Here is a 12,135-nt window from a genome sequence, read left to right on the forward strand (position 1 = left end):
TTCCTATGCATAAGGGCATTTCCAAAGCACGGGTAACAGGCAGAACCACAGCAGGTGCACAGTTGGTGATCTCACCGGTTAGTTCTTCAGTAGGCTTCAGTCTTGGAAAAATTTCACTGTAAAGAAATTAGTGACTTTTAAGCTGTTATGAGATAAGAAGGAAGGTCTTTTCATGGATTGGTAACTGGTTAAACGACAGGAAACAAAGGGTAAGAATAAATGGTCAGTTTTCAGAATGGAGAGAGGTAAATAGTGGTGTCTCCCAGGGGTCTGTACTGGGACTGGCCTATTCAACATATTCATAAATGATCTGGAAAAAGGGGTAAATAGTGAGGTGGCAAAATTTGCAAATGATACAAAACTACTCAAGATAGTTAAGTCCCAGACAGACTGTGAAGAGCTACAAAAGGATCTCTCAAAACTGGGTGACTGGGCAACAAAATGGCAGATGAAATTCAGTGTTGATAAATGCGGAGTAATGCCCTTTGGAAAACATAATCCCAACTGCACATATAAAACGATGGGGTCTAAGTTAGCTGTTACCACTCAAGAAAGAGTTCTTGTAGTCTTTGTGGATAGTTCTCTGAAAATATCCACTTTGTGTGCAGCAGCAGTCAAAAAAGTGAGAACAGAATGTTGGGAATCATTAAGAAGGATAGATAATAAGACAGAAAATGTCATATTGTCTCTATATAAATCCATGGTACGCCCACATCTTGAATACTGCATGCAGATATGGTCACCTTATCTCAAAAAAGATATATTGGAACTGGAAAAGGTTCAGAAAAGGGCAACAAAAATGATTAGAGGTAGGGAATGGTTGCCATATGAGGAGATATTAAGACGGGGACTTTTCAGCTTGGAAAAGAGGTGACTAAGGAGGGATATGATAGATGTCTATAAAATCATGATGGATGTGGAGAAAGTAAATAAGGAAGTGTTATTTACTCCTTCTCGTAACACAAGGACTCGGGATCACCAAATGAAATGAATAGGCAGCAGGTTTAAAACAAACAAAAGGAAATATTTCTTCACACAATGCACAGTCAACCTGTGGAAGTCCTTGCCAGAGAATGTTACAAAGGCCATGACTATAACAAGCTTAAAAAAAGAACTAGATAAGTTCATGGAGGATAGGTCTATCAATGGCTACTAGCCAGGATGGGCAGGGATGATGTCCCTAGCCCAGGGTTTCTCAAACGGGTCACCGCTTGTGTAGGGAAAACCCCTGGTGGGCCGGGCCGGTTTGTTTACCTGCCTTGTCTGCAAGTTCAGCCGATCGCAGATCCCACTGGCTGCGGAGCGCTGCTCCAGGCCAATGGGAGCTGCGGGAAGTGGCAGCCAGTAAGTCCCTTGGCCCACGACACTTCCAGCAGCTCCCATTGGCCCGAAGCAGTGATCTTGTTCCAGTGGGAGCCGCGATTGGCCGGACTTGTGGACCGGGCAGGTAAACAAACCAGCCCGGCCCGCCAGGGGCTTTCCCTGGACAAGCAGCGACCCCTGTTTGAGAAACCCTGCCCTAGCATCTGTTTGCCAGAAGCTGGGAATGGGCAACAGGGGATGGATCACTTGATGATTACCTGTTCTGTTCAGTCCCTCCGGGGCACCTGGCATTGGCCACTGTCAGAAGACAGGATTCTGGGCAAGATGGACCTTTGGGCTGACTCAATATGGCCATTTTTATGCTCTTCTATGCCCTGAGTTGGTTTGGTTCCTCCACATTGTACCTACTCAGAGCTCATGTATTCCCAATGAGAAATTTCAGCATATTAAAATTTAAAGTTCCACTTGGGTTAATTGGTAAGTAGCCCACTCTGCTTTTGATGTGCAATAGGATTTTGAAACTGCTGAGGCTGAGCCAGTGGCCTTCCAGCGCTCACCTGTCATGTCTGACAGATTACTGGTTGAACAATGCATCGGTAACACAAAACTGAACTGTGTGCGCAAAACACAGATCAGCCTGATAAACATCACAACCGCCCAAACCTTTTCTAATGTTTGGATTGTTGTGACATGGAATAACATTGTAAAGTGATTTCCTGTGTTTTACATATTGAAGGTCACATGGGGAATGAGCAAAATTGTATTTGTTGCCTCCTGTGAATCGATAGTCCAGGCCTTTTTCAAGTAAGCCTCACTGTTGTTCAGATGTTTGTTGTACCCTAGATCTCAGAGGTGGGCTTTTTTTTTTCTTTTCCTTTTTTTTTTTTTAATTTGAAAACTACAGCTTTCCTTGTTATGTCTTTCTAGGTCTCTTGGTATGTCTCGACTTGATATCATTGTGGCATTTATATATCCTAATGTTCAACTACCACACTGTGGTCTTGCACATTTTTGTAATCCATGTTTGTAGAATTATTCCTGTATGTTGTAAAAAAGTGTCCAAGCAAGGCTCTGGGCTTCGGAATTGAGCCCAACACTTTGTGGTTGGCTATATTTGAATCCTGATTATCCAATCACTGCACCTACGGCCATGTTGTTTGACAGATACTATACTTCTCATGAAAGGATTTGACTACGTGTCACATCACAGAGGAAGGCTCTGATGATGTCTATTTGCTCATAGTTGTTTTGAGAATGCTATTCCAGCAAATACAAACAGTTGCAAAATGTCTCTACCTAGAGTGAGCTAATCTACTGATATTCCATAAATATTTCTAAAGCCCCATCATCATGGTATCTAAGTGTCTATTTGTGTCCAGACTGGATAAAGCTAGGATATGCACTGCATCCCTACTAAATATTTCTAATGCTTTTAACTGAGGATTTAAAACGCAAAATCCTTCAAAAACATACCTGCTTAATTTTCAGTAACATTGTTTTTTCCCCTTGGGATCGGAATATCCTGGGAGTAAATCGTGCATAAGTCACCCATGTGCAGCAGCTCGAGATGCACTGCTAAGCTGTATGTCTTTTTAAAACACGAGACCACTTGTTTTCTTTTTTTAAGAAATCTTGGAACTAAAGGAGCCAAGGGCCGCTTGCCCTGCTGTACGCCAGGTGCAGTATGGCTGGATACAGCACAAGCCTTTTCTCCACTTCTTCCCATTCACATTCCTAAGTTCTGATGTGAAGGGGTGTCCGGTGGCTGTGAAGGTTTCCCACTCAAGCATGCTGTTAATTCTTTGGCCCCATTGAATACACTTCATACTTTGTGAAATGTCTGGTCGTTCAGTGATGTGGACCATTGGAGCAGAGAAAGTGAAACTCATTTCACTGGGGGGACTTTAACAGCCATATAAGCGGAAGGTCATGCTGATCAGACTTTGAGTTGAATTGGTGAAGACTAGTAACTAATCCAATAAGCCACCAAGGCCCTGTAGAACATAGTCTTAAATCAAGCCTTTGCGTGTGTGACTGAAAAGAATTAACACTAGGAGATCATAAGGAGTGCTCTGCCGTATATAATTTTACCTGACCAGTGCATCGATTAATATAATTTGGTGAATATCAAGCTCTCAGACATATACTGCACTTGCCTTTATGCTATGAATGTGTGCTATTAAAAATGAACAATTTAAAATTGAAGTGTTCCATTTCCAATGGGAATTTGTTGTGCTGGCTGGCTGTGTCCTGGGAATCAAATGAAACAGCAGCCTCCATCAGTGAATGAATAACATTGGGGCAGTGCTGTTGTTTATATATCTTTGAAACCAAATAAGAGCTGTTTTCCCACAAAAATGGGAAAATAGGACTTCCAATAAATGACTGTCCTTTACCCAGCTGCTTTCAGACACAGTATTCTGTTCCTTACAATTCAGCCTAACATACCATTACTGTTAACATTATTTTCAATATAGCTTATGAGATTTAAAAATTAAAGGGCTCCAGCAGGCAGTTTAAACCCAGAAGGTAGGTTTTGTTTAGAAAAAAAAATCACACACAACTTAAGGTGTCAAGAAATGTTTTAATGATTCAAATAAAATCCAAAGTGCACATCTGAAAACACCCCCTGGCAAAGCTGGCTCCTCAAGGCATCCAGTGAAGGGGCTTAGTGGGGTAGGGGACTCTCAATGTGTGTAGATCTGTTCAATTTTGGCAGCTGAAGGGTGAGAGGCAGCAGCTGTTGCAGGTGAGCCAAACAACAACCAGGCTGATTCCATAATGCCAGTGTCAAGGTTGTCTCAGCGAGAAGTTTTTTTGTGCATAATTTGTAGGTTTACCATGTAATTTTCCTCAGCTGCTGAGAGAAAAAATATAGCTCTGGCTTCCAAGTCCATAAGTCTGTTGTGTTGCTTCTCGTTCTCTGCTAGGATCAGGTGCCATCTGATGCAGCAGGTACCATCTGTTAGTCTTAAAGGTGCCACAGGACTCTCTGTTGCTTGTATCAAGAATGTTGTCTCAGTCGCATGTGATCAAACTGTAACTAAATGCCATCAAAAATGACATCACAAACTACAAAAGTGAAGTTCAAATGCGTTCTTAATACTAGCAGCTCACAAAAAGAAGGCATAGCTGTAGGCTGCACTGCTACAGCCTGGTCCATGTGCGGAAACCCATATGCCCAGGCAGTCACACTGAAGCCAAAAGCAAGCATTAGTCTGCCATGCACATCCTGTGTCAGGATTGACGCCTTAAGATTTTTTTGGGAGGTACCTTGTTTGATACATAATACATCTGACAAACACACTGCTGCTGAAATCTGAACCAGGAACTAATAGGATCACAGGACAAATTAATCCATGTGTAATTCTGGCGACTTCAGTGGTGTAGCCCAAGGATGCTGGCTGTGAGTCTGCTGCTCCAAATCTCCATTTCACTCCTTCCTACTGTGCCCTGTTTGGATCCAAGTTCTTCTCCTCAAGGGACATAAAACAGTAAGATAACGGGGGCCTATTTCTTTTATTTGTGGGTTTAGATTTTTAAACTGTGGCCTCATCAGAACTTGAGGTCCATGTACAAAGCTGTTAAAAATACACATCCAATGCACCCAACGGCCACATAAATAGTCCTTCCCACCAACTCAACAATCACTCTCAATCCACTCAGCCAACCCTCCCGAAAGAGGCTGGGAAAAGAGACGGGCCTTGCACCACCCTCTGAAAGTCAACACTCTCTGGCTCTTTTGGACCAGTGGATTCCAAAGTTAAGAGTCTTTTACTTCCTCCTTACATTTAAATCTGGGGGATGTTAGCGTGACCTCTTCTACACCATGAGATGCATGGTGCATCAGGAATATCGATGCTCAAGTCGGAGTAATAATTGCACTGCTATGACGCCTTCCTTCTGAGGATGTCAGAGCACCACACAACTATTGATGAATTATACCACACAACATCCCATAGATGGGAAGCTTATCCCCATTTCACAGATAAGTAAACAGGCATAACTGAGGTTCCACATCGAGTGGCAGAGTCAATATGAATCCAGGAGTCCTGAATTCCCAGCTATAATCACTAGACAGCAATGCCTATCAAGTTTGAAGAGGGGAAATTGGCCCCTTTCAGTTAGTGCCAGATTTCACATGTTGCCAGAACAAAGCTTAAGGTTGTAAAAGTAGTGGAAAGCTGTAGATTGACATTATCAGTGGAGGGACAGGTGAAATATATGGCAGATTGGGCTATATTTTTTCATTGTTACCATATTACTCAAAATGTAAAGGGAACATTTTTTAGGGGGGAGAGGTTTTTTTCCTCAAAACATATTGCAAAATCACCTAGCATCAAGTGTCATTTAAAACTGGAATAGAGAAACAAACAACTCCAATCCTGACCTGCTGTGTGATTCTGGGAAAATCACTTCACCTCGCTGTGCCCCTGCGTCACCATCTATCCTTTCTCTGTCTTGCATGTTTAGATTGTAGGCTTTTTGGGGCAGATATTATGCCTTCCATAATGGAGTCCTGAGCTGAGCTGGGCCCCTAAGTGCTACCATAATACAAGTAAAAAAAGATGATAATTTAATGTACATACAGAATGATCCTGCATTAGCTGAGGATGTACAAGGTGGTCTGATAGACCAGTGGTTCCCAAATTGGTCTGTAGAATTACTGCTGGCTGATAGAGCACATGTTAGTGGTTCTTGGGGAGCTGGCTATATTACGATCTGCTTCCAACTGCTTGCCAAAGTGTACAGGATTTTCTTTGCCAGGAACAGATTGATTCTATAGACTATTTCCATATCTGACATCCACATTTGTGTTTAAAAAATGTATATTGACTGTACCTCAGAAAATAGCCTTTGTAGAATTTATTTTTAGGAGGTTTTACAATGCTACAGCAGTGGGGAAAACTAGAATTATTTAGCTGTGACTGGAGAAGAGTTAGGGGGAACTTGATGGAAATGCATCAGCTTCTAAAGGGCATGATGACAATGCCCAAGTCCTTCCTTTTTACCTTGTCCCATAATGTGAGAATAAAGGGGGCCACGCAATGAAATTGATAACTAGAAAGTTTGAAAAATAGATACATGAATATAACTATTTTTCATGCGGTTTGCGGACATCCTTGTGGAATTTTCAGTGCTACAAGAGGTCATTGAGGGCCCTCTGACATTGAGCAGAGTGTTACTGTTGATGCCAATGGGAGCTGAATCAGGCCCCAAGTAAATATTTTGGCTGGATTTTAGAAGGCAGAAATAATTTGTTGACCTTTGCTGACATTGCTGGTCATGAAAACTGAGAAGGGGTAGTCAAATCAGATGCTTCAGGGCGCCTAAAGTGAGTGAGGGCAGTTGTTAAACAGGAACTACTTTCCCCTGCCCACCTCTAACCTCCAGGTGGCGATGTGTAATTGGTTATAGTCATAGTGCAGAATGTTCTTAAGCATCAGATACTGACCACTGCCAGGAACAAGATCCCAGACTTACTGGACCGCTGGCCTGATGTGAGTGGAAAAGCCTATATTTTTCCATTTGGAGTTACTCATCTTCCAGGTATGTGACTGAGCAATGTCCAACTACAGCTAGAAGGAAAAGTCAATTTTCTCCTTCCAAGAGCACCCTACCAATCACTCTGTCCTAGACAAAATAAAGTAGGCATGAAGTAAGATTAGGTAGAAGTTTAATATTTTTACCTCTAAATAGAGATTTTAAAATTAGTCTCCCCATCACAGTAATTAATCCATGAATTTTAGTACCGTCTCTCCCATTGGACAATTTAGGGATTTAAACCATGATAAACAATGGACTTTCAAACCTTAACAGAACAGCTCTGATGATCTTTCACTAGCTGGTCCTTGTAAACAAGGAGCAGCTGCAGGGATGCTATGTGAGTGTCAGAGCAGACCATCATGATCATTATGGCCCAGATCCTGCAAACATTTAAACATGTGCATAACTTTATTCACAGGAAGTTATTCAAGTCAGTAGGATTATTCATGTGAACAAAGTTATGCACACAGGTGTCTGCACGACTGGAGTTTATGAAGTGAAAATTGCAAAGAATAAGGATTTGTTGCTAAAAATATGGAGAAAGTGAGAGCACTGTGTCATTTAAATGTGAATGTGAGAGAGCCTGAAATACACTGGTATTTGAGTGGAGAATTTAAAAACTTCAAAGTTATGAGCTATCCTTAGGTTCTCAGTTAATATTGTGTTAACTGACATTATGTTAACAGACGTTTTGGAGCATGAGTTTTCGTGGGTGTTGCATCTGACGAAGTGGGTATTCACCCACAAAAGCTCATGCTCCAAAACGACTGTTAGTCTATAAGGTGCCACAGGATTCTTTGCTGCTTTTACAGATCCAGACTAACATGGCTACCCCTCTGATACTTGACATTATGTTCTCTTTTGAGACTTAGAATAGTTCCAGGCATTTTGTCTACTAGAAATGAATTTCCAAAGGAGGGGAAATACTCACTGTACTCTCTCAGTGCAATGGAAATCCATTGGGGTCTCCCCATGCAGGTTTGCATCCTGCCAACTATGTGTTGTCTTACTGGCTGGGATGATTTAGTTGGGAATTGGTCCTGCTTTTAGCAGGGGGTTGGACTAGATGACCTCCTGAGGTCCCTTCCAACCCAGATTATTCTATGATTTACATGCATGAATGTTGTCATTTATTATTTTTAAAAATGATTTTTAACATGAGTTGAAGCAGACTTACTTGGGTCCATGCTGAACTGTCTGAGTATTTAGATGATGGGGTTGGAAAGCATCTATACTCTGTTGTTGGCATGAGTAGTCCTTTGAATCTTCCTCATTAGTCCCTTAATGCATGACCGAATACCTGGGTTCTGGTGGCTTAGAGAGGCTCGCAGTGCTCTTTAACACAGCAAAGGACACAGGTAAAACAACAGCTGCATGGGACCAGGTAGTAGGACTATAACTTTACAGCTCGCTCCACCTTAATCTCCCAAGGAATAAGTAGCTCTTTGACTGGCGTCCAGCATGATGATAGGTTGGGAGTCGGGTTTTAGGCTGCTGCAGGTGATGCTTGCACATGCAAGGTTCTTCCACTAGATGGCAAGCGAAGCGTTTTGAAACTAAAACTGGCAGAGGTGGAAAACAGCTGGGATCTGGGGAAATTCCTTGACTTGCACTGTGTAAACCCAAACAACCTGCTTCTGCGGTAAATATCCCAACGTGGAAGATGTGGCAATCATAATAAATAATAACCTGGCAATATGCTGCCCCCAGCTCCACAGATCTGAAGGGTGTCAGCAATTTCAGGGCTGAAAGCATCTCCGTGGCTGCACTTCTCCATGTGTCTGTGGCTCAGCCGTGTGTTTCAGTGTGCATTTACCATCCGGCTCAGGATGATCCTACTTGTTTCATTAAGGGTTCACTGGTGTTAACACAGGAGACAGCTGCTGCTTTCAAAAGGGATGGCTGGTCCTGATCAGCCAGGGAGAATGTTTGTCAGGGTCTCAGGGCTCTCCGCCCTCGGGTGGTTTGACAGGTGAATTGAAGCGTGAACCGCCCGTCTGGGGAAGTTGGCCAGCGAGTGGGAATTCCTGCTGCAGCACATCTCGCAGGTGAGTGGGTCTGACACTTTCCTCCTGGATAGCAAAGACAGACAGACACCGATCCACTCGCCTCCCCCGCCCCAGATCCGCAGTGACACTAATCCACATTCCCAGGCGGCGCACACAGCGCTCCCCCCGCCGCCCCCGACACTGCCCTTACACGCAGCCTTGCACTGATTGAATCGGAGTCACTTCTCATTTCCCCTCGAGCGCGTACACACGCCCGAAGGCAGGGCCTGGGCAACGACCAGAGGAGGATGTTTTGTGCTCACTTACCCAGTAACAAAATCTGGCATGAAGCAAGGGGAGAGGGGGGCCTAGAAGCTGTTCTTCAGCAGCATCTTGATACCACCACCAAAGGACATGAGCCTGGGTTCTGAGAATTTCCCGTGTGTGTGTGTGTGTGTGAAAGAGAAAGAGAGAATTTCATTCTCCTCCCATTCCATGGCTTCACCAGTCTCTTTGCCTATTCTCGGGTGTGTTGCTTTCTGAGCATCAGTGAAACAACTTCTGTCATTCCTTTCACCCCCCAGAAACGAAGCAACAGCCCTGGACGCAGTGGGCGCATGTGAGGTTTGGCTAACGTGGCTGGCTTGTCTAGGGATGGCAACAAAGCAACATGCTGGATTGTTTCAGGCTGACACGTGTCTGCTGCTGTTTTCATGAGCCTTGAGGAGCTGCGCGCTTTGCAGCACACTGGGGAGCGCTCTGGACTGCGGGTGGCTCTTTGCTAGTGGTCAGCACTAAGCTCCTGGACAGAGAAGGGGCAGAGGCGAGGGGAGCATCCGCGAAACTGATGGGTCATCCAAAGAGAACGGTCAAGACGCAGCCGCTTGGCTTCCTAGCTCCCACCAAGAAGTCAGTCCAGGGGCGCGGGGTGGAGGGGTTGCTTGCTTGATTTTGGGGCAAGACATGCAGCCCTGATCGGGCTGCGGATTTCCCTGCCTGCTGCTGGAGCTGGGCAAGGCAGAGACTAAGGGAGGACTGAAACTGTTTCCAAACCTGTGTAGGAAGCAAGATAGAGTTGTCGGAGAAAGCTGAAGGCTGTTGTTTTTGTGGGTAGGGGCGTGTGTGTGTCTGGTATTATTTGACACCCACTAGGCATCCCGAGAGAGGTTTTTTGGCTTTGGCATACCCACTCCCCCCCTTACAAAAAAAAAGACTTGTCTGTTTTGTTTTTCAAAGGATGCTTCTACCCTTTGCTGTAGAAACCTGCCCTCCGGCTTTGATGTCACGGCTCTGGATCGAGAAGGACCAGCGGCTAAGCTGCCTCCACCAGATAGTTTTGTGCAGAGCTCTGGGCTCTTCTAGCTGAAGGGGACTTTTCGGAGCCAGGCGCTCAGCACTTTCCCCTACTGCACAATAAGCGAGGAGCTTCCTTCCCCTGTCTGCCTAGGCGGGTGCTGTTTTGGGGGTAGGTGTATTTTGGTTCTCACCCATCGATCTAGAACCAACCCTTAAAAATACACCGGGGCTGCCCTTTCTCGCCTGCGGATCGGGGACTCCTGCCCGGGCGCATCGCCTCTCTCAACTGCGGAGAGAGGGAGGGGGGCCAATTGTATTTATCTCGATCGCCCAGCAAGTGGAGAGATTGCTTTTTTCTGCTGCACTGATTGGAAACACCACTGGTCGATGATCTCCCTAGGTGGTGATGCTGAGGGAAGGAGACAGGGAGAGCAGGAAACATGAGCCTGCAAGAGAAGAGAGATCAGGGCTGAAGCCTTTGCTCCAGCATTGTGTGTGCGCGTTTCCCCGGCAGACTGACTATTAGCTGCACAGGGTGCATATGAGAGCAACGATCCTTCCCCCAGTTCTCTGACCTCTCGAGGAAGCTTTCCGGCGGTAGAAGAGACCTGCGAGCTGCACCCTGCCATGCTCCCCCTGAAATAACCTCCCAGGCACCGAGAGATCCATCCGAAGGAAGGGGATCAGAGGGCAAACGCCAGCCATCATAACCTTAAGCAAATATTAGCTCTGCTGCTGCTGCTGCTGTTGCGCCTCTATCTGGGGGAGCTGAATCCAGGAAAAGGCTTTATCCTCCTCGCAGGGCTGGGTCCTTAGCAAAGGGGGGGAGGCAAGGGGGGTTTATTTGCTGATGATCGGAAGTTACTGACAATAAGCACCTTCATCTCTCCAAAGGCGGAGAGAGAGAGAGAGAGAGGAGGAGAGACGGGGAAGAGGAGAGCTGATGCCTAAGGGAGCCGCTCGGAAGAGGCAGACCAAGCAGTATCTCAACTTCTCATCTTTGTTTACCAGCGCGAAGCGAGATCGCTGGAAATCTGCGGGGGTTTATAACTGGATCGTTCCCATGTCAAGGCTGCGGCTGGGGATTTTGCTCCATTAACTTGAAGCCACTGGCCTCCCCCCCTCCTCACTCAGCGATGTATTCACTGCTCTCAGCCTGCACTTGCTTGTAAGGATTATGACATTTAAAAAAAAAATTGGGGGGTTAACTTTAATCTTGTAAGGCTCCGGTTGCATTTTCCTTGCAATCAGGTGGTCATTGAGACCCGAGCCTTTCCTAACCAAAGCATCGATCTGTGTTATTAACAATAATAATAATAATTAATGATTAATAATAGCAGCCATTTCACGGGATCATTTGATCTTTTGTTGCTTTTTTTTCTCCTCTCCAGATGTTTACATTCCCTGCTGCTGTGCTTTCAGGTACAGGTATGTGTCATTTCTGTCTTCTCTCCCTTTGGGTTGGAAAAAGAAACAAAGGAGGAGTGTTGACCTCTGAGTGTCAGGCAATTTTGCAAAGGGGTTTCACCCCCCTCCCAGTTTTATAGTTTGATTTAAATGATCACGACGCCAGACAGTGGAGTGTCACTTGCTCTGGAAACCAGCTGCACCTCCGACTAAACCTCATTTCAGTGACTACTTCTGTTAATCCACCATAGGAACAAATTATCTTTAATTTCTCTTACCTCCCCCCCTCCCCTTTCCAAATGGCCACAGCTCGATTGTGGATGCCAGTAGCCTACATTAAAAGGATTCTCTGGAGTGCATTAGCCTGGCTAATGATGTGAGCGGAGTGGTGGTCTCTACTACTTGCAGAATGTGGGTGGATGTATGTGTGGTGGAATAGCAGGCGCTAGATCTTTTCCTAGGGAACTTACACGAAGTGATACTGAAAAAAAACACGAGTGTCCTTAGCCAGAAAAAGGAGGCTTCTTGCTCGCCCTATCTCCCCCACCCCCCAGTCATTCAGTAGAAAGCCACC

The 12,135-nt window shown here is 45.1% G+C and overlaps 1 protein-coding gene across 1 annotated transcript in view; it reads left to right on the forward strand.

Moving 5' to 3' along the window:
* Positions 1 to 10,589: 10,589 nt before the first annotated feature.
* Positions 10,590 to 12,135, forward strand: part of FGF18 (fibroblast growth factor 18) — a 110,486-nt gene continuing 108,940 nt past the window's right edge. Inside the window, exons 1-2 of the mRNA XM_050962857.1 lie at positions 10,590 to 11,322; positions 11,546 to 11,582. Coding sequence (XP_050818814.1) covers positions 11,291 to 11,322; positions 11,546 to 11,582 — 69 coding nt within the window. The 5' untranslated portion in view covers positions 10,590 to 11,290. The remainder of the gene's footprint in view (positions 11,323 to 11,545; positions 11,583 to 12,135) is intronic.

The sequence above is a fragment of the Gopherus flavomarginatus genome, chromosome 7 (assembly GCF_025201925.1).
Source record: "Gopherus flavomarginatus isolate rGopFla2 chromosome 7, rGopFla2.mat.asm, whole genome shotgun sequence".
NCBI lineage: Eukaryota > Metazoa > Chordata > Testudines > Testudinidae > Gopherus > Gopherus flavomarginatus.